The sequence below is a fragment of the Sinocyclocheilus grahami genome, unplaced genomic scaffold (assembly GCF_001515645.1).
Source record: "Sinocyclocheilus grahami isolate Dianchi unplaced genomic scaffold, SAMN03320097.WGS_v1.1 scaffold929.1, whole genome shotgun sequence".
Lineage (NCBI taxonomy): Eukaryota > Metazoa > Chordata > Actinopteri > Cypriniformes > Cyprinidae > Sinocyclocheilus > Sinocyclocheilus grahami.
Window position 1 is genome coordinate 198,105 of NW_015506108.1, and position 21,404 is coordinate 219,508.

The following is a 21,404-nucleotide window of genomic DNA, read 5'->3' on the forward strand; positions in this document are numbered from 1 at the left end:
ATATATATATATATATATATATATATATATATATATATATATATATATATATATATATATATATATATATATATCACTTAAAGTTGCCTTAGTTTGTCAATTCTAAAAATTATCAACTTATGGTGACTTTGTCACTGCAAACCCTGAGTACTGCGATAAAAATCGTTTTTTTAATTTATTTATAATTTAGACCATTACAACATAACGCACCTGGATACTCTCTGCATTGTTCTGTGTATGTAGTCAAGCGGCTCTTCTTCCCATATTCAGCCTCCTCATCGTTCGTTTCACTCTTTGGAAGAACTTCCTCTGGTAAATCCAGACACACTCGGTGTCTTTTGGTTCCTATCCTTTGTTTAGCCAAGCTAATTTAATTGGAAAAAGCAACATTTAAAACTGATATAACATGATTTCTTTTCACATATCAGTACGTGAAAATGAGAGTTTAGTGAGTGTTTATCACCTCTTTTTTTGTCCTTCACTACTTTGGTTCTCAAAGCAGAGTTCCTGAGCACCACTTTTCTCAGCCTCTCCACCTAAAAACTCAGCTGCTTCGGGCGTAGGCTTGGAGTGGTCAATGGGAGCATTGTCCTTCCCCGCCAACCACAACTCGTACCGTTCAGGCTGAAATTTCCTTACAAACACATCCATGGAGATCTTCACCATGTCTTTTCTACAAGAACACTGAGGGGGAAAAAATACCAAGATTGATGCACTGTTGTTTTTTGAACTTGCCACAAAAACAGTAATATTGTGAAAAATTACAATTCAGAATTTTTTTTTCTATTTTAATGAATTTTCAAACTTTATTTACTCCTGTGATTTACCCAACCCTAAACTTGTGAATGGTTATTTATTTATTCATTCATTATTACCATTATAGCTTGCTTTCCATAGTCAATCCATCGTCTTGTGGCAAAGTTGGTAGATTCAGCACAGTTGAAACCATGGTTAAACCCTGCATGATAGCCATATGGAAATGTTATCATGAACTCTCCAGCCTCCTGAGTGATCTGCAAAGCATGAATGAACAACTATATCACAAAACCTTCTTAAATTGATTTACAAATACAAACAAATGTACATTGAGGAAACAGGACGCCTAAGGCCAGCTTTATACTGGATGCATAAGAAGAATGCAAGCAGCACCGTACTGTTGTGCTTTCATACCGGCAACGTTTGTGAGCGCAGATGAACCTCGACTTATGTTCAGCAAATACAGATAAGTATTGTCCATTGTGCCACCTTTTTTAGGTGTTCTCTTCTGAGAACTGTATGCCACATGCTTTGATTTATGTTAGGCAGCATACTCTGCTGTGATGCGACTAGAGCTGTAGTCAAGTCCAGCTTTGTCGAGTCCAAAGTCCGAGACCATAGAAAAATGTATAGAAGACCGGACTCGAGTACTACAGCCCCAGATGCGACCGTGTTCCCCTCCCACTGTCCCACACATAATATGCATTTAACATGCTGTGTTTTCACTGTGTCTGTGTACACATCTAGTGTGAAACAGGCCTAATAAGATCTACTAATGACAAAAATCAAGTCATCAGTGGGGCAAAATGCACTCACAACAACATACCTTTTCAAAAGGAATGCCATACTTCTTTAGAATTGAGGGTGAAATAAGAGTCATCTTGTGCCTAAGGAATGCTTCACAGTTTTGTGAACTTCCAGGGAAAAAGCCTTAGGAAGACAATAGGAAGCAATATATATGAGCAAATGTAAATTGAGCAAAATATTTTCTTGTACAGAATTGAGGACACAAAAGGCTGTTTACCTTTGGCTAACCGCTCTAGTCGTTTTCCATGTTCGGGGGGCACGCAGTACCTGTGAGATCATTCCAGACATATTTAGCACTTGGCATAAGGACAGACAATTACAGCAACCCGTTTTATGGCCCGGGGTTCACATTTCATCTACAAATTATTTTTGTATTTTTGACAAGCAAACTTACCAAGACTTTGGTTCCCCAAAATGTAAGTAATTAATGCTATAGAGATCCATGTCCTCAGTGTGCCAAGCAAAAGTGGTTTTCCACATTCCAAAGTAGAGGTAGGGTGTGTTCACTCCTTCTATAGTGATCCCACTGTGATGCTCCACGGTGTCAAGGATGGTATTCAAGTGCCCTACATTCCATTCTTTGACATCCTGTGTAAGACATGAAAAAGAAAATGACTCCATTCACATCACAGAGTACTCAAACCAAAAGTGAAACCATACAGAACTCATTCAGATTGCCTACGAGTGTTTACTCACTGGGTCATAAAGGGTCCCATTCACATCAGCTCCATATATAGGAGGGTTAAAGGTTAAATTTTTCCAGTATTTCCTTTCAAGCTCTTCAAAATCATCATACCGAGGACTGCAAAACCTTACAGGGAGGGCAGATGAGGTTTATAATCAATTTCCACTGGAAAATGAGTAACAAGGTTAACAAGACCTACTTGTCACTGTTGGCTGTTTTACGGAACTCTTTCACAGTCATGGCTTTTTTTTGGATGTTGTACTGGGTGAACAGCCCTGACTGCCCAGTCACAACCTGCTGAATCGGTGCAGGTATCAGCAAGTCATCAATGTCATCGTATGAACGTCGAGGCTTCCAGTTTTTGGGCGGGACGATCTGCAGTCAAGCAAAATCAACAATTTTATGCACTTTTTTTTTTTTAACAGAAGAAGCTTAGGCTACACTGCGTTTTCCTCTCACCTTGGCCAGGCCTGCCTTGTGTGCACCTTGGGACTCCATATACGCAATGTAGCGGTTGAAGTTCTTGAATTCTTCAATTGTGGGGTAAAAGGTCATTATACCCCTTGAAACCGGCATGTCGGACGCCATTTTGGCCAGCCAAGTCCTCAGCACCTGTATGACAAATTGATTGGATTGTAATATTTCAATATGCAGCTAATATAAAACGTACTATATTAGCAAATAATTAAATTTCATAAATATAAAAAGTATGTTTCAAATATTATTGGACATTAAAAATGATCAAGTTTCATGCACTATATAACATGGGTTTTCAATCTTTTAGATGCCACAGAGGATCTCCTAGCGCAAGGAACAAGTATCCTAAAATTTAAAAAGCAACTACATCGTTAGTTGCATTAAAAAACAAATTTATACTGTGACTTGAATATTAAATATGCCTAAAATATTTAGAATGATTTTTTCTACTTTTTCTATTGCACTGCTTGTATTTTTATTTACACATTTATTTATAATCTTTCACATCTTTCTAACTTTTCCAAGGACCCCCTAAAAACTTAAGAGGGCGCAGGATCTCAGTTTGAAAGCCCTTGCTATATAATATATGGGATGACTTAACAATATTATACAAGTATAGTAAATATATTTATTTAATGCCATGTCAGCATCAAAGGCTATTTTCATGGCAAAAACTATTTAAAAATTACAAGTATAACAAATACAATAAAAACCAGCAAACACAAGTTATATCACACAAGATTTTTTACATTAACATGATAAAAATTCTAAACATTTTCCTGGCAAGATTTTACTAAACTCTTCAAGTGAGTTCACAGTCAGTCAGTCATATTTATTTATAGAGCACATTTAAAAACAACAGCTGTTGGCCAAAGTGCTGTACAAAATTTAAGCATATAACAAAAATACAAAAGTAAACATAGAACACAGCGACAGAGAGTACACTACAGTTATGCCACTGCGCTTACTTATGACCATAAGCAACAGTAAATTAATAAGTTTTAAGAAGAGACTTAAAATCAGCGTATGTTGGTGCAGTTCTTATATAGGGTGGCAACTTGTTCCATAGCTGTGGAGCAGCCACTGAAAAGGCACGATCTCCTTTTGATTTAAAGTGTGTCCTTGGAACAGTCAACTGAAGACTACTAGTTGATCGAAGTTCCCTGGAGGCATTACAATGGAACAGAAGGAGATCGAAGATATATGATGGAGCCAGCCCATGGAAACCCTTATAAACAAACAATAATGTTTTAAAATGGATACGATATTTAACTGGGAGCCAGTGGAGAGAGATCAACACTGGTGAAATATGTTCCCTCTTCCTTGTTCCAGTTAACAATCGAGCAGCAGTATTTTGTACAAGTTGAAGACGAGACAATAGAGACTGTGAAACACCCAAGTACAATACATTACAATAATCTAATCTGGATGAGATAAAAGCATGCATTACAGACTCCATGTCTCTTAATGTTAAAAATGACTTCATCTTTGCAATATTCTCAATATTATATAAACATCCAGACAAGTCACTGTGGCTTAATTTAAACCACAGGCATTACATTATTTACATGCTGGGTTGCTAGGTTTCATTAACTTCCCCTGTTTTAGACTTATTTCACAGAACTGTGTGAAAAATATCAAACCACATGTGAACAGACTGGCAAATAAGCCTTATATGGCTATGACAGGGAGACAAAACCTCATTTTCGTCCAGTGCAGCCTGTAAAGCGTGTACACAATGCACGCCACGCCCATTCGCACGCACCGCCTCGTATTCAGAAGCTTTGATGCTGATTGGCTAAAGCCTGCGTCTCTTTAAAAGTCGTGTGGCTAAGCTAACGAGTTAGGCCAAACGTAAACATTATCATGTACAAAAACATCAGATAAGTTAAAAGATTCAAACAATATAAAGTGCACGATATGGTATACACAACGTAATAAGTACAAATGATGAATATAATATAAAACCTGCGCAAGTGAGGAAACTAGCTGTTGGTTGCAGTAGTGAAAGTGCAACCGTTAGCTCTTCGAAGATAGCAACTTTACCACTATTATCAATGATTTTAAACCGTAAATTATAGAAATTGCGTAAATGTAGAAAATAAGAAGGAGGTAATATATAAAAATACTTACTGACTCTGTCGAACAAAACCCTAATAACTGCCCTCAACCTAACTAGAGATGTTTAGCTAACAGCAGATGCTTCTCCTGACAAACCTCCATCAGCACTCACGCACCACGCATGCGCGCACGGGATTTGTTTACTATTATTGGTCCACCCCATAGGTCCACCCACGCCAGAGTCACCATAACCAATCAAATCACTGTCACGTTTACAGCTGCCTGCCTGCTGTCTGCCTTCTTCTTCTTCATTGACGGCAGTTGGCATCCATAGTGTTGCATTACTGCCATCTGCTGTCTCACTTTAACTTACTATATCTTAAAGGGGTCATATGATGCTTTTTTTTAAAGATCGTTATTTTGTGTATTTGGTGTAACAGAATATGTTGACATGCTTTAATGTTCAAAAAACACATTATTTTTCAAATACTGTACATTATTGTAAGTCCTCTATGCCCCATTTCTCTCAAACGCTTCGTTTTCTACAAAGTCCCTCCTTCCGACAAGCACAGTCTGCTCTGATTGGCCAGCTGACCCAGTCCATTGGGATTGGCCGAACACCGCAAGCACTCGTCGGAAATGTAACGCCCCTTACCATAATCGCGAGCTTCATCTTTCAAAATAAATGTAAAGACAGAGCCCGAAAGGGGAACAGAGTTTCGTGACAGACACAGTGATGAATATGTGTTTGCAGTACACAAGCCACGGTTAAGACAGCTGACTCCACTGTGATGTGACCCCTCTCTCTCTCGCTCTCGCTCTTGCGCTCTCGCTCTCTCGCTCACACAAACACACAATGCGCATTTGAACAGTCAATAGCAAATACTTAAACTAATTATTTCTGTATGTTACTATATTTTTAACATTATACTCTACTATACCTATTTCCCGTGATTCTTGAACTCTTGCCTTTCTTGTATATATTTCTCAATTAAGATGTGCTTAATTGATTCCTCCTCCTGACATTCATCACATAGTCCTGTCGGGTGTTTTCCTATAACATGAAGAGTTTTGTTTAGCTTGCAATGTCCAATCCTCAGTCTATTTATTATGACTTGTTCCTTCCTTTTATTTCCCTTCTTACTTTCCATACCTATCATATTTTGTATCATGTACAGATGTCTCCCTTTGATATAATTATCCCAGTGATGCTGCCATTTTTGCATTATCTTTTTCCACACTAAACTCTTCCTTTCTGTTTTTGATAATTTAATTTTGACATCAACATGTTCTTTTTTTGTTGCTTCTTTTGCCAGTCTGTCTACTTTCTCATTTCCCTGGATGCCCACATACGCTGGCACCCACATGTATATGATGTTTTTCCCTTGCTTGCTTATTCTTGAGTTTGAAAATAAAATCTCATAAAGTAATTCCTGATGGTTTCTAGTTACCCCAGACTTTATACTCATGAGGGCAGATACAGAATCACTACATATTACAACGTTGTCCCATCTGGATTGTTCAAACCATTCGAATGCTATTAATACAGCATATAACTCGACTGGATACACACTTAAGCTGTCAGACGTTCTTTTGTTTACTCCCACATGATATCTATGGATATATACAGCAGATCCTGTTGCCTCTGTTTGTAAATCCTTTGATCCATCTGTAAAAATTATTTACTAAAATTAATACTATCTTTGTGCATATTGTCCATATATCTATAATATTCACTGACTATATCTGTACTCCTACTGCTGCCTTTTATTATTAGAAGCTCTATGTCCACCTTTGTATTTTCCATTGTCCAGATTGGTTTGTTAGTCCACACCACAGTACACTGAAAAAAATGTTTCATTCATCCAATTAAAAAAATTTAGGGTAATGATTCACATCTATATATTTTTAACTTGAGCCAATGAAAAATAAATAACTTGCCCTACATTTTTTTAATTGGATGAATTAAACATTTTTTTCAGTGTACTAGCAAATTCTTTGTCATATATGTCTATTTCTTTTGCTAAATCTCCTGTCCAGCCAAAACTTTCTTTTTTCCTCCTCTCCTTCTCTCAACAATTCTGTAGCACCTTTTTCGTTGGATGGTTTTCCCCATGCCCTCTTAAATTAATCCAATAGTTGGCTACCAGTTGTTTCCTTTGTAGCCATAGAGGCATTTCACCTGCTTCAACCTGAAGTGCACACACTGGGGAAGTTCTGATTGTCCCTAAACATATTCTTAAAGCTCGTGCCTGCACAACATCCAATTCATTTAACACAGATTTTGCTGCTGACCCATGCACAGTACAACCATAATCTAATTTAGACCTTATTAGTGCAATATAAATATATTTCAGAGCTGAAAAACTTGCTCCCCATTCCAATCCTGCAAGACACCTCATTGCATTAAGCACTTTTTTACATTTATACACTGTGTACTTTATATGTTCCCTCCCTGTTAGTTTTATGTCAAAATATACTCCCAAGAATCTAAAACACTCTACTTTCTCTAAAGTGGTTCCATATATTTCCACCTTGCATTCCTTAGCCTTCTTTTTATTTGTAAAGATCATTACTTTTGTTTTTTCCACTGAGAACTTAAATCCCCATTTTGTCCCCCACTCTTCAACTTGATTAATTTCCTTTTGTAATTTCTTGTTTATAAATTCGCCGTTTCTTCCTCTCTTCCATATAGCTCCATCATCTGCAAACAGGGATCTCCCCATATCCACTGGAAGCTCTGAGTATGTATCATTAATCATGTATAATAGGAAGTATAATCCTTCCATTAAAAAAAATCCATGATCCAATTTAATATTTTCCCTCCAACTCCCATTAAATGCAATTTAATTAAAAGTCCCTCCCTCCACATCATGTCGTATGCCTTCTCCACATCAAAAACACTGTTCCCACTGTCTCTTTGTTTACTTGAGCTTTTCTTATCTCATCCTCCAAATTTATTACCAGATCCATTGTATTTCTTCCTTTTCTAAATCCGCTTTGACAACTGGCAATTATATCTTTACTCTCCAGAAAATACATAAGTCTTTAATTGATCATGCACTCCATTAACTTACAAATATGTGACGTTAGTGCAATTAGCCTGTAATTTCCCGGACTTCTTGGATCTTTGCCAGGCTTGCTTATTGGAATAATTACTGCCTCTTTCCAACTTTTTGGTAACCTTCCCTCCTCCCACACTCTGTTATACAACATCAGTAGTTTCTCCTGACTTTCTAGACTTAAATGTTTTAGCATACTGTACCATAATTTGTCTGTCCCTGGCGCAGTTTTCCCTGTCCTATTCAATGCCCTTTGCAGTTCTCCCATGTTAAAAGGGACATCTTGTCCTCCATCTCCATTATTTTTCCTGCTTAATGCACCCCTATTCTCTTCCTTTGTTCTTTCTCTACCTCTTTTCCCCTCCTCTGACAAATTATTAGAACTATTTATTTTAACAAAAGCTTTTGCCAACATCTCTACCTTTTCTGTATTAGTTACTGCAGTTTCATTTCCTTCTATCATAACTGGATAACTCCATTCCTGTCACGAATCCGGTCCATGAACTTCCGTCTGCTAGCCATCACCCTTTCCATTTTCATTGACTCTCGCACTACACCCTGTTGCATATCACCCCGGACTACATATCTCATCATTCATTGCACTGATTGCACACAGCACTGATTTGCACACAGCACTTATTGCACACAGCTGTTTCATATGACTCACTCCGTATTTAACACTCACTCTGATCCCTTCCCTCTGCTGAGTATTGTTTAGCGTTTATCACTCCCCTAGTGATAGCTACACTACGGAGCCTGTTTAGTTTGTCATAGCCTCCTCACCTTATGCCGAGATCACACTGCACGATTTTCAAACTCGTCGGATCGCCGTTGTTTTCACACTGCGTGACTATCTGGGATAGCATTCAGTTGCTGCTGTGTTCACATTGCACGATGGATCCGCGACAGGGGGTTTCACACTGCATGACTTCACAATAGGAAGAATCGCCGACAGCTCTGTCTGGTCTGCAAACTACGTTTCACAACAAAACGCACGCGAGAAGTGATAAAGAAATAACGCGAGAACCTGCGTGCGTCAGACCGAAGTTCTCCAGCAAGACTGTAATTATTTAAGAACAAAATATATAACCCGCAAATTGTCTGTGAGCTGATTTCCGGCTACAAGGAGAAAAAGAAAACCTGATTATGCAGGAGGGAGATGCAGGGAACAGGGATTGGGTGTTCTGCAAAGAGAGTTGGAGGTAAATAATTTTGCAGTAACTGTTATGCTGATGTTGTGTCTGGTCAAGCAAATGTTTCTGCTTGTTTCTGTATGATATAATCGTTCATATATATATTAAAATACCGATATTCTGGTCTATAATTCCGCCCCAAACTTCCCTCTGCCCTGTATCTTGGTCTCTCATTGGCTGTAGGTCATCGCCAATGTGTTTTTCAGTCAGAACTAATTTCACACAGCGTGATTGTGAATCGCCGACAGCTCCAGATATTTAGCATGCCAAATATTTTGCTGGCTTCGGCGACGTGTCTTTGATAATTCACACTGCGTGATTGTCACTCGCGTGAACGAGCACTAATATCGTGCAGTGTGAACTCAGCATTAGTCTTGCCTTGTCTGTGTTCTCGTTTCTTGATCTTCGCCTGTGTCTCTCGGATTCCTCCTCTCGTTTGCCCTATTTTGATTCTGTTTGCCGATCGTTGACCTCCGCTAGCCTTAGGTGTCTTCTTGTGTCTTGCCCGCCTTATACCTGTCTGCCATTCTCTGACCCATGCCTGTTCTGTGACCACGTCTCTGTCTTCTGCTAATAAATAGCTTGCACATGGATCCACACGTCTCAAGTCTTGTCAGCCCCGTAACAGAATACTCGGCCACACAAGGATCCAGCAGCTGTTCAAGTGGACATTGGCCAGGTATGGACACAGCAAGAATTTTATTAGCCCTTAAACAGGGCACACGATCATTGGAGAACTATACTCAAGAGTTTTTAGCCATCGCTCACTATTCTGATTTACCAGACTGTGTATTGATAGAGTTTTTCTGCGATGGCATTAACCAGCCTCTTAGGTCTATGCTTAGGGTCCACGTTCGTCACTCGCTCAGTTTATGGATTATGCTTTGTTGACTGTTGGATCTTTGTTTACTGTGGGTGTCGCGGAGGAAGAACGCAACACAATGTCTGTGACTGAAATGGCGGCTGTACCAGGTTTCATATGACTCACTCCCTATTTAACACTCACTCTGATCCCTTCCCTCTGCCGAGTATTGCTTAGCGTTTATCACTCCCCTAGCGATAGCTACACTACGGAGCCTGTTTAGTTTGTCATAGCCTCACCTTAGTCTTGCCTTGTCTGTGTTCTCGTTTCTTGATCTTCGCCTGTGTCTCTCGGATTCCTCCTCTCGTTTGCCCTATTTTGATACTGTTTGCCCCTGCCTGGACCTTGCCTTGTACCTGGACTTATCCCTCTAGTCTCGCCCCTTTGATTCTGTTTGCCAATCGTTGACCTCCGCTAGCCTTAGGTTTCTTCTTGTGTCTTGCCCGCATTTATACCTGTCTGCCTGATCTTTGGGATAGCCTCTGTTGCTGCTAATATTATACCTTGCTTTATTTTGTAATCTAATGTTTCAACATCAATTTCAAAATTAGTTTGACTTAGATATCTATTACTTTTGTCCTGAAATTTTCCACAATCCACTTTTCCAAGATTCCACTTGTCACTTATATTTTCTATACTTAATATTACCTCTATATTTATTCTGCACCATACTGGATAATGATCACTGCCAATTGTTCCTTCTCTATACACTGACCAATCACATATTGCTGCAATGCTGTTTGATACTAGTGTAAGATCCAGTACTGACTCTTTCCCCATGTTAACATCTATTCTTGTACATTCACCATTATTTAGACACACTAAGTTCTTCTCATCTAACATTTCTTCAATTATTTGACCATAAATGTCAGTTCTATCACTCCCCCACAATGTATTATGCCAATTAAAATCCCCACACCATACCATGTTTCTACAATCTTGTCCCTCTATCTCGTCAAGTTTCCTTACCTCTAGTCTTTGACAAGGATTATAATAATTTACTATCACCAACTCCTTCTTTCCAGCCCACACTTTTATTACCACATATTCTTGTTCATTTCCTATACCTAATACTTGGTATGATACACCCTGTTTTATAAATGCTGCACATCCTCCTCCTCCCTTCTCTCTTCTATCATGTCGTACTGCCGCATAATCATATAAGACTAAATCGAATTGAGTTTTTAACCTAGTCTCTTGTACACATATAACCTCAGGTACTTTTCTCTTACTAGCAACAAATTGGTTAAAGTCTTGTCTGTTAGCCAATAGACTTCTTGCATTCCATTGCAAAATTAACATTATTAATATTATCACCCAGCACATGAATTCTCTTGACTTGCTTGCATCCTCAATTCATTTATATCCTCCCACTTCAGTCCTATCATATCCAAATGATGTTCTGTTGCTTTCACAATCACCTGAATCCTTTCTGTTTTTGATTTTATTTCAAATGTTGCATTTATTACTCCTGCAATGAATGTGACCAGTTTCTTCTTCTCTTTCCATGCATTCTTCTTATCTTGCTGCTCATTTACTTTTTTCCTTGCTTTATATTCCCTCTTCCCTCCTTATTCTGTTTTTCCTTTCCAGCCAATTTAACTGCATCAGCATATGATACCTTCTCTTTTAACCTTATCTGTTGCACCTCCACTTCTTTTTTAAGTACCTCACATCCCCAGTAAGCTATGATTTCCTCCAGAGTTACAACACTTTGATTTTGTTCCCTCACCACACTTCCCATAGTCATGCCCCCCCCCCACCCCACATCTAGCACATCTTTGCTTCCCTTTGCACATTTTGGCTATATGTCCAAACTCTTGACATTTGTAACATCTCATTGGTTTTGTTACATACTCCCTTACATTATATCTTACAAAGCCAAAATAAACCTGCTTGGGTATCTCTTTCTCCTCAAATTCGATTAGTACAGATTCTGTTTCCTTTTTCTCTATCCCTTTCGTCATTCTTCTTACGCTTGTCACTGTGCCATTTTCCACTTTAATGTTTTCCACTAGTTCTCTTATATTAACATGAATGGGAACTCCATAGATCACACCCTTGCATCCATTGATTCTCTTTCCCCCAACTCTTACAACCTTAAGAACTTTTACTTTTCCAACATTTGTTAGTTTTCTAGCCTTCTCCATTTGGTCTTTATTATTACATCCAATTAACAAGTTCCCATCTCCTAGAAATCTAGCATATTTAACTTCTCCAATTTGTCCTTTGATGATTTTTGTTAATTTACTCGGGTCAATTTTCTTTATTCCTCCCTCTCCTTCAAATCTAACAGCTATATTCATTATACCTGCTGTCTGCCATACACAATTCATTATCTTATGTTGTTCAGTTAATAACAGGAATACGATCATTGTAAACTTTCATTTTGTCTCAGTTTAAATGTTGCATTTTTAAGACAAATGAGTTGGACCCATTAACATGGGGAATTATAAATAAATACTGAATATAAAGTGACGTCTAAGTAAGCAAATTTGTATGCATGCATGGGCGCATGTATAATTTTACTTTGGTAATCTTTTTTTTTTACAATACCAATAAATAATACGACAAAATAAATGAATGAATAAATGAATGAATAAATAAAATAAATTAAAAAAATACAAAAGCATTTAAATATTTTATTACATATTAAACATTTTTAAAGGGACAGTTCACTTAAAAAAAAACACAGTTGCTGGAAAAAATACTTCCACAGTATGGAAAAAATACTATTAATTACTATTATTGTCACGGGTCACTACTGTGAGGAGCACGGAGTGAGTAACGAGGAGACCAGGAGTACAAAACAAAGGGGTTTAATATTCTCTTCAGGGAATCACATGTAGCACAAGGAGGGGACATAAACACATCCAGACAAGGGAGAACATAACGGGCTAGAACTAAATAGGGCAGCTAACGAGGGGCAGACAGGTGATGGGGATAACTAATAACAAGGAACAGGTGATACTAATAATGGGAAAAGGAACTGGAAGGACCAAATAAGGAAAACAGAAACTAAATGGGAACATACATGTGACAGATCGCCCCCCTCCCAGACGGGGTCGGGCGCCTGGAATAGGGTGGAGACAAGGAGAGCCTCCAGGGGAGATCAGGGGACTCAGGAGGCCATGGCGGAGCAGACAGTTCAGGGAGCCATGGCGGATCAGGGGACTCAGGAGACCATGGCGGATCATCAGTGGCCTTAGCTGGCTCGGCCATGGGTATATGGCCTCCCCGACAAAATTTTCTTGGGGAAATCTAGGAATCCTGAGCGGGCACTAGATGGCGCTCTAGAAAGCGGGCACTGGAGCGAGCTCTGGGGCTGGAACCGGCACTGGAGCGAGCTCTGGGGCTGGAGCCCTCCCTGGACTTGACTGAGGATCAGGAGCCCTCCCTGGGCTAAACGGGGTATCAGGAGCCCTCCCGGGGCTTAACTGGGGATCTGAAGTCCTCCCTGGGCTTAACTGGGGAACAGGAGCCCTCCCTGGGCTAAACTGGGAATCTGGAGCCCTCCTTGGACTTCACGGGGTATCTGGAACCTCCGTGGGCTATACTCGGGAACAGGAGCCCTCACTGGGGATCAGGAGACCTCCCTGAGCTTAACGGGGAAACAGGAGCCCTCCCTGGGCTTAACTCGGGAACAGGAGCCCTTCCTGGGCTGAACTGGGGATAAGGAGCCCTTCCTGGGCTTAACTCGGGATCAGGAGCCCTCCGTGGGCTATACTCGGGAACAGGAGCTCTTCCTGGGCTGAACTGGGGATCAGAAGCCCTTCCTGGGGTGAACTGGGGATTAGGGTAACGCTTACGTGGTGCTGGCACTAGAGGGTTCGCTGGAGGAGCCGGTACAGCAAAACACTTTCGAGGAGCTGGCACTGGAGTGAGTCTTGGTACTGGAACAGACACTGGGGCGAGTCTTGGGGCTGGAGCCCTCCCTGGGCTTGACTGGGGATCTGGAGCCCTCCCTGGGCTTGACTGGGGATCAAGAGCCCTCCCTGGGCTTGACTGGGGGTCAGGAGCCCTCCCTGGGCTAGAATGGGGAACAGGAGCCCTCCCTGGGCTAAACTGGGAATCTGGAGCCCTCCTTGGACTTCACGGGGTATCTGGAACCTCCGTGGGCTATACTCGGGAACAGGATCCCTCACTGGGGATCAGGAGACCTCCCTGAGCTTAACGGGGAAACAGGAGCCCTCCCTGGGCTTAACTCGGGAACAGGAGCCCTTCCTGGGCTGAACTGGGGATAAGGAGCCCTTCCTGGGCTTAACTCGGGATCAGGAGCCCTCCGTGGGCTATACTCGGGAACAGGAGCTCTTCCTGGGCTGAACTGGGGATCAGAAGCCCTTCCTGGGGTGAACTGGGGATTAGGGTAACGCTTACGTGGTGCTGGCACTAGAGGGTTCGCTGGAGGAGCCGGTACAGCAAAACACTTTCGAGGAGCTGGCACTGGAGTGAGTCTTGGTACTGGAACAGACACTGGGGCGAGTCTTGGGGCTGGAGCCCTCCCTGGGCTTGACTGGGGATCTGGAGCCCTCTCTGGGCTTGACTGGGGATCAAGAGCCCTCCCTGGCCTTGACTGGGGATCAGGAACCCTCCCTGGGCTTGACTGGGGATCAGGAGCCCTCCCTGGGCTAGAATGGGGAACAGGAGCCCTCCCTGGGCTAGACTGGGGATCAGGAGCCCTCCCTGGGCTGAACTGGGGATCAGGAGCCCTTCATGGGCTTAACTCGAGAACAGGAGCCCTCCATGGGCTAGACGAGAAATCAGGAGCCCTCCCTGGGCTTAACGGGGAAACAGGAGCCCTCCCTGGGCTTAACTCGGGATCAGGAGCCCTTCCTGGGCTGAACTGGGGATCAGGGTAGCGCTTACGGGGTGTTGGCACTGGAGGGTGCTCTGGAGGAGCAGGCACAGCAAAGCTCTTTCGAGGAGCTGGCACTGGAGTGAGTTTTGGGGCTGGAACTGGCTCTGGGGGCACTCTAGAGACGAAGGAGGGCTGGACGGGACCAGCGGAGGCGATGGAGACGATGGAGAGCTGGACGGAACCAGCGGAGACGAAGGAGACTCAGGAGACGATGGAGAGCTGGACGGAACCAGCGGAGACTCAGGAGACTCAGGAGATGAAGGAAAGCTTTCTAGAGCAGATTCTGGGGTCACATGAACGCTTGGCGGGCTTGCCATATTAATGTTCAGTGGGCTTGCCTTATTAATGTTCGTTGGGCTTGTCATATTAACGGCCGGTGAACTAGAGTAGGCCGCGGACAGCGGGCTGGTTCTGGCACGAGGCAGGACACTCTCCAGACACAGGAGGATTCCTTCCCTCCAGCTCAGTCCCGTGGTGTCTGGGAGGTCCAAGGGGCGATGGTAGTTGGCCCCGAGCCAAAACAGAGAATTAATGGTGGCATCATCGAGGGCCGTAGCTGCGGCGAGCCTGCAGAACTCCCAGGAATACTTGACAAAGGGGAGATCTAGGTGAGCTTAGGTGGAGAACCGAGCAGCAATTTAAATAGCCGCGGGGAAAACAAAAAAACTTTTCAAAAAGGCGGAAAAAACAAAAGCGAGGAAAAGTCGCCATTCACTTTTGTGTGGTCCAGAATTCTGTCACGGGTCGCTACTGTGAGGAGCACGGAGCGAGGAACGAGGAGACCAGGAGTACAAAACAAAGAGGAGTACAAAATATTCTCTTCAGGGAATCACACGTAGCACAAGGAGGGGACATAAACACATCCAGACAAGGGAGAACAGAATGGGCTAGAACTAAATAGGGCAGATAACGAGGGGCAGACAGGTGATGGGGATAACTAACAACAAGGAACAGGTGATACTAATAATGGGAAAAGGAACTGGAAGGACCAAATAAGGAAAACAGGAACTCAATGGGAACATACACATGACAATTATAGACTTGTTCGGCATTGCTGGAAATGCCCACAAAAACGTCATAACCGTTTATGCCGTGGGGGAAAACAAACCATTCGAATTAACACACGGAGACCTTGTTAGGCGCTTGATCTTTACTTTTTCTGATGATTTCGATTGATTTTTGCTTGGTGCAATGCCGAAAAGTTGCTGTGTGGCGTTCTGTACTTCTAATAAGTTAAAAAACCTAATGTGAAGATGTATATGACCGATAAACAGACGGACTACAGGAGGTAGCACTGAGCGGGTAGCACAGATAGGCTACACTACTTATCCTGCAGTGATCTGTCATTAGTCCCGTCCAACCCAGTTTTGATGGGGCTTACAGTAACCCTCCTTCGCATCACAATCAAATAAATCTCACTCCCTGATATTTTGTGATGTCATAATCTATTAAAACATTTATTTCATATTATTATACACAATCCCTTACGAAAATTAGCAATGGCATTACTATAGTAAAAGTATAGGAGGCTAACCATGTTTTGTTTTTTTTGGCGATTTATTACCAATTGTAGCTTATAACCACAGTTTTACTACAAATACCAAGGTTAAACGATGGTTAGTGTAGCAAAACATGCTGTTTTTACCATGGTTTGACTATAGTAACCAATAACCATGTTTTTTGGTATTTTATATACATATTTTCATGTTATCCTTTTATTTTATGGCATGTATTTGTGAAAATGATTAGGCAGTCACAGCACACACCACATAGAATAACACTGCGCAACACTGCAACTTTGATGTTTATCTGCTTACCCCCAGGGCATCCAAGATGTGGGTGACTTTGTTTCTTCCGTTGCAGTCTATCAGTAAGTGGATGGGAATCACGGCTTTGGGAGTCAAAAAAACACACAAACAAAACCAAATAAAACCCTGCGGCTCATGATGATACATTGATCTGTAAAGACACAAAACGATCGGTCTGTGCAAGAAACTGAACAGTATTTATATAATTTTTTACCTCTGATTTTCACCGCAATGTCCGAACTGTCTATCCTGAGCGCATCCTCCTGAGTGCGTTCTCAACAGCGAGTTCTCAACAGCATTCTCATTTTTTTCTATCTCATATATTTTTCCATTACCGTGTCCCTTAGGGGCTCCATAGGGCAGTAGTAATCCAGATTTGGTCATTTAAAAAAGTGTGTACTGGAGCATTGTGATCCAATCCAATTTTGCTTTGAAAAACCAGCAGAAAAATAAGATGGATTACCTGATCCTGGACGGCAAAACATTGGATTTCCAAATCCAGATCATTCTGATCCAGAATAAGCTTTTTTAATTACCTGGACCCTCGCAATCGAGAGTTCATCTGGCACTGAGGGAGAGTACAACACCCAGATAGCGCCCTGAATCTCTGCATGATTCAGAGTTCCTCTGGCACCATGGAAGGAGATAGCGCTTTGGAAGCACTTACAGGTGGCAGCAGATGTTATTTGTTAAAGTATTTATTTTAATTGCTTTATTTTGCAATTCTAATAACTTGTGCATAGTCTGAGGTATACCTTTCAGTAACCTCAGGGGTGACCAATCTTGTTCCTGGAGGGCCAAAGTCCTGCAGAGTTTAACCATATAGGGTTATAGACCCGTTTACTGTAGGGGTCTGTAAAGCATCTCTTTATTGAGGTTTCATTGATCCATGTCACACTGTCATAGACACTGTCATGACACAGAGTCCGCTTGTGCACTAGAGCACGCTCACAAAATGGTGGCGACAGCGGAGCCTGATCACAAAATAGCGGACACAACAGCGCCCCGTTATGTCACAGCTGATCTTCCCGAGTTAAGTCAAGTCACCGTTGATCTTCATGAGTCAAGTCAAGTCACAGTTGGTCTTCATGAGTCAAGTCAAGTCATAGTTGATCGCCATGGGTCAAGTCAAGTCACAGCTGATCTTCATGAATAAAGTCAAGTCACAGTTGATCTTCATGAGTCAAGTCAAGTCACAGCTGCTCTTTCTGAGTCAAATCAAGTCACAGTTGATCTTCCAGAGTCTCGTCACGTCTCAGCTGAACTTCCAGAGTCTCGTCACGTCTCAGCTGAACTTCCAGAGTCTCGTCACATCTCAGCTGAACTTCCAGAGTCTCGTCACGTCTCAGCTGAACTTCCAGAGTCATGTCACATCACAGCTTATCATCCAGAGTCACGTCACATCACGTCTGTTCTCTCAGAGTCCTGTCACTTCCTGTCTGTTGCACCCAGATCCTCAAGGACTGTTCTTCAGTATCCCAGACTGGCTTCCAGCATGGAGGACCCACCGCTGGTGTCAGCACGTGCAGCTGGCATCCCTAACCCAGCTCTCTCAAGCCCTCCAGTTCCTGAACTATTTCCCCCGCCTGTAGCGCTTCCCACGATGGGTATCACTTTATGGTGTATTTGGGCTGCATATACCACCACTGAAACTTTAGAAATGGCGGCGGCCACTGTGCGGTCTCCCAAGGTGGCAGCTGATGCTGCAGATCCTCCCGAGGTTGTGGCGCACGCTGCCGTGTTCCTCGAGGCGATGCCGCCTGCTGCAGCTTCTCCAGAGGTGGCGGCCCATGCTGCAGAACCTCCCGAGGCGGCGGTGCTCGCTTCAGCTCCTTGCGCGGTGGTGGCGCCCAGCAATACACATTCAGCCTGTCATGTCACGGTCGAAGGAACCGTTGCTGAACTCTGTGACTGTTTTGTTAAGGAGAATATTCATGAACTTTCCCTGTTTCCTGATGGTACGGCTGTAGAACCTCTAGAGGTGGCGGCATCCACTGCAGAACCTCCAGAGGTGTCAGTGGTATCCACTTATAAACTCTCGTCCTGTTCTGTTCCGGCCAGGGAGGCCGTCTGGGACCCCTCTGCCAGTCCTGTAATGGCTATGGAGGCCGTCTGTAAATTCTCTGCCTGTCCTGTAACGGCTATGGAGGCCATATGTGAACTCTCTGCCTGTTCTGTTCTGGCCAAGGAGGCCATCTGTGAACTCTCTGCCAGTCCTGTAACGGCTATGGAGGCTGTCTGTGAATTCTCTGCCTGTCCTGTAACAGCTATGGAGGCCATCTGTGAACTCTCTGCCTGTTTTGTTCCGGCCAAGGAGGCCGTCTGTGGACTCTCTGCCTGTCCTGTTCCGGCCAAGGAGGCCGCCTATGAACTCTCTACGAACCTTCTGTCTGCCCTGCTAGCCAAGTCACGAGCCCAGAGGCCACTAATACATTTTCTGTCTGTCTAAATATTGCTAATGATCTTGATTTTGAACTTTCTGTCAGTCCTGTTTTAGTCTGTAAGTCTAATGTTGAACCATTTGTCTGTCCACTTTCAAGTAATGTGTTTGAAGTTTCTGTCAGTCCCATTGCAATCAATGAACCTGTTATCTGCCCCCCAAGTTCAGTCACGACCCCAGAAACCTTAACTAAGCTCCCTGAAGGCTCAAGTAACCTTGTCATAACCCAAAGATCCGCCTTTGACCTGTTAACTCTGTCTGTCATGAGCCCAGAAACTACAAAAACACTCCATGTCTGTCCCATTACCCCTGTCATTTCCCAAGAGACCACTAATGAACTGTCTATCTATCCTGTTTCAGTCAAGAATTCTAGTTTTGAGCCATATGTCTGTCCTGTCCTGTCTGTCCATATGTCAGAGACACATTTCCTGAACACGGTGCTCTACTTTAATAGAACTTAGGAGAGGTAAATCCCAGGAGGGTAGGGGGCTCAACACAAAGTGGTGGCTCATCTGGGATACCTCTGGTATTATCCTAGAGCAGTGATTCTTAATCCTAGTCATGGGGACCCCCCGCTCTACATATTTTGCATGTCTCCCTTATTTAACACACCTGAATCAGATCATCAGCTAGTTAGGAGAGAGCTCTCTGAACTAAACTGAGTGTGTCAGATAAGGGAGACATAGAAAATGTGCAGAGTGGGGGGCCCCAGGACCAGGTTTAAGAACCACTGTTCTAGAGGTAAGTAAAATAGCCATTTTCTGTCATACTAACTTACCTGGGTATATCTGAACCTGGCTTTTCACAGTAACTTTCATCTAAGACGAACTCTCTCACTGGAGAAAAGAGGGCATCTGTCGATGAGAAGCATGCTCTACTACTGATTAGAATTTCTGATAAAAAAGAAGTGTCATCTATTGAAAAAGTTATACAGACAGTTAAAACCTTTGGAAGAGGCTGTGTCAGAGACACTAAGGTAGGCCCCAATCCAGTCTACTAGTATTGTGCAAGTGTTGAGAAGTAATTGACTTGTAGTGACTCAGCTCATGGGGAAATATGAATAATTAATCATAACTAGTTATAATTAATTATAAATATTTAGATCCGCTGTAGATATTTACTTGACCTCTCAGGGTCAACTGTCTGTCAATTCTAAGAACGTTAATTTCCCGGTTAAGGGAAATAACTTTCTTACTGTACAATTCTACAAAGAGCTTGTAGCATAAATCTGCATGATTAAGTGACTCCAGTTATGAGCAAACATTGAACAACGTCAAGTATGATATAAGTAAGGCTTTATTAACTACATAAACACTTAAACTAGTCTAACATACTATATAAACACTTAAACTGGTCTAATATACTACATAAACACATAAACTGGTCTAACATACTACATAAACACATAAACTGGTCTAACACACATATACACACACACACACACACAACACTAATACATTGCCTATGTACCAACATATAATATACACTCTCGTTTAGATCATCAGAAGACTAATTCATAGATACTAAACATGGCAGGGTTACATATATGTACATTGACAGGAACGAGTGGTTTCATCATAAGCCTGCATAAAACAGTCTAAAAATATCTAAGACAACATATACCATGACCTGAAGGATACACTGCTCATTCAAAGAAAGGTTTTCCTATGAATTAATTAGTACAAAAGTCCATTCCTGCTGTGCCCTGTGTCTCCTCCTTATGGAAAAGGCAGTGATTTTCCCTGCTTCCATTCCATCGGGTCGTAAATGTATCTGGTGTCAGGGTTGCCATGGAACCAGGGGCCTGTTTGGCTTCCTGGGGTGTTACGCATTTCGGGGGAAGGGTCCATAGGTCCTCATAAGGCTTGTTAACTTAGGGGTGTTACAGAGTATTTGTTAAATATAGCTAACAAAATATATATTGTGTGTTTGATTGGTCCAGACGCTACAAATTCCCCCTTTTCGGGCATTGTTGTCTGTAGAATAGACAACAACGAGCGATGTCAAAGGTGCGGAACATTCGAACACACACCTGCCACTCACGGCTGGGAGACAGTGGTGGCTCTCTGGCTGTTGGTGCCTCCAGGAGTGGTTGTGGTGCCGTGGTGGATGCTGTCAGGTGGTGCGCTGTGGTGATGTAGGCTGTAGCAAGGTGTGGGTCCTCGAGCTTATGCAGCAGGTGTCGAAGCTGTGTCACCTAGTGATGATGGCAGGAGAGCAGCAGGTGGTTGTTAGCCCTCTGTTTTGCTCAAACGTCACTAGAAATCTGATGTTTGCGGTGTCACTTGGCTCTTGTGGCGGCACCGACTTGAGCTTGCCTGAGTTGTGTTGGTAGCTTTCGCTTTTGGGCATGTTGCTCAATCCAACGTTGTCTGGCTGCTTCTGGGGTGTCGAC

The 21,404-nt window shown here is 42.5% G+C and overlaps 1 protein-coding gene across 1 annotated transcript in view; it reads right to left on the bottom strand.

The window, feature by feature from the left end:
• The window catches only part of LOC107564389 (lysine-specific demethylase 4A-like), a 16,932-nt gene extending 11,979 nt beyond the window's left edge, over positions 1-4,953 (bottom strand). The window contains exons 1-10 of the mRNA XM_016249467.1: positions 4,859-4,953; positions 2,708-2,860; positions 2,448-2,623; positions 2,260-2,374; positions 1,958-2,151; positions 1,781-1,830; positions 1,583-1,686; positions 876-1,013; positions 464-684; positions 211-365 (exon numbers count right to left, since the gene is read on the bottom strand). Coding sequence (XP_016104953.1) covers positions 211-365; positions 464-684; positions 876-1,013; positions 1,583-1,686; positions 1,781-1,830; positions 1,958-2,151; positions 2,260-2,374; positions 2,448-2,623; positions 2,708-2,836 — 1,282 coding nt within the window. The 5' untranslated portion in view covers positions 2,837-2,860; positions 4,859-4,953. The remainder of the gene's footprint in view (positions 1-210; positions 366-463; positions 685-875; positions 1,014-1,582; positions 1,687-1,780; positions 1,831-1,957; positions 2,152-2,259; positions 2,375-2,447; positions 2,624-2,707; positions 2,861-4,858) is intronic.
• Between the last annotated feature and the right edge of the window lie 16,451 nt (positions 4,954-21,404).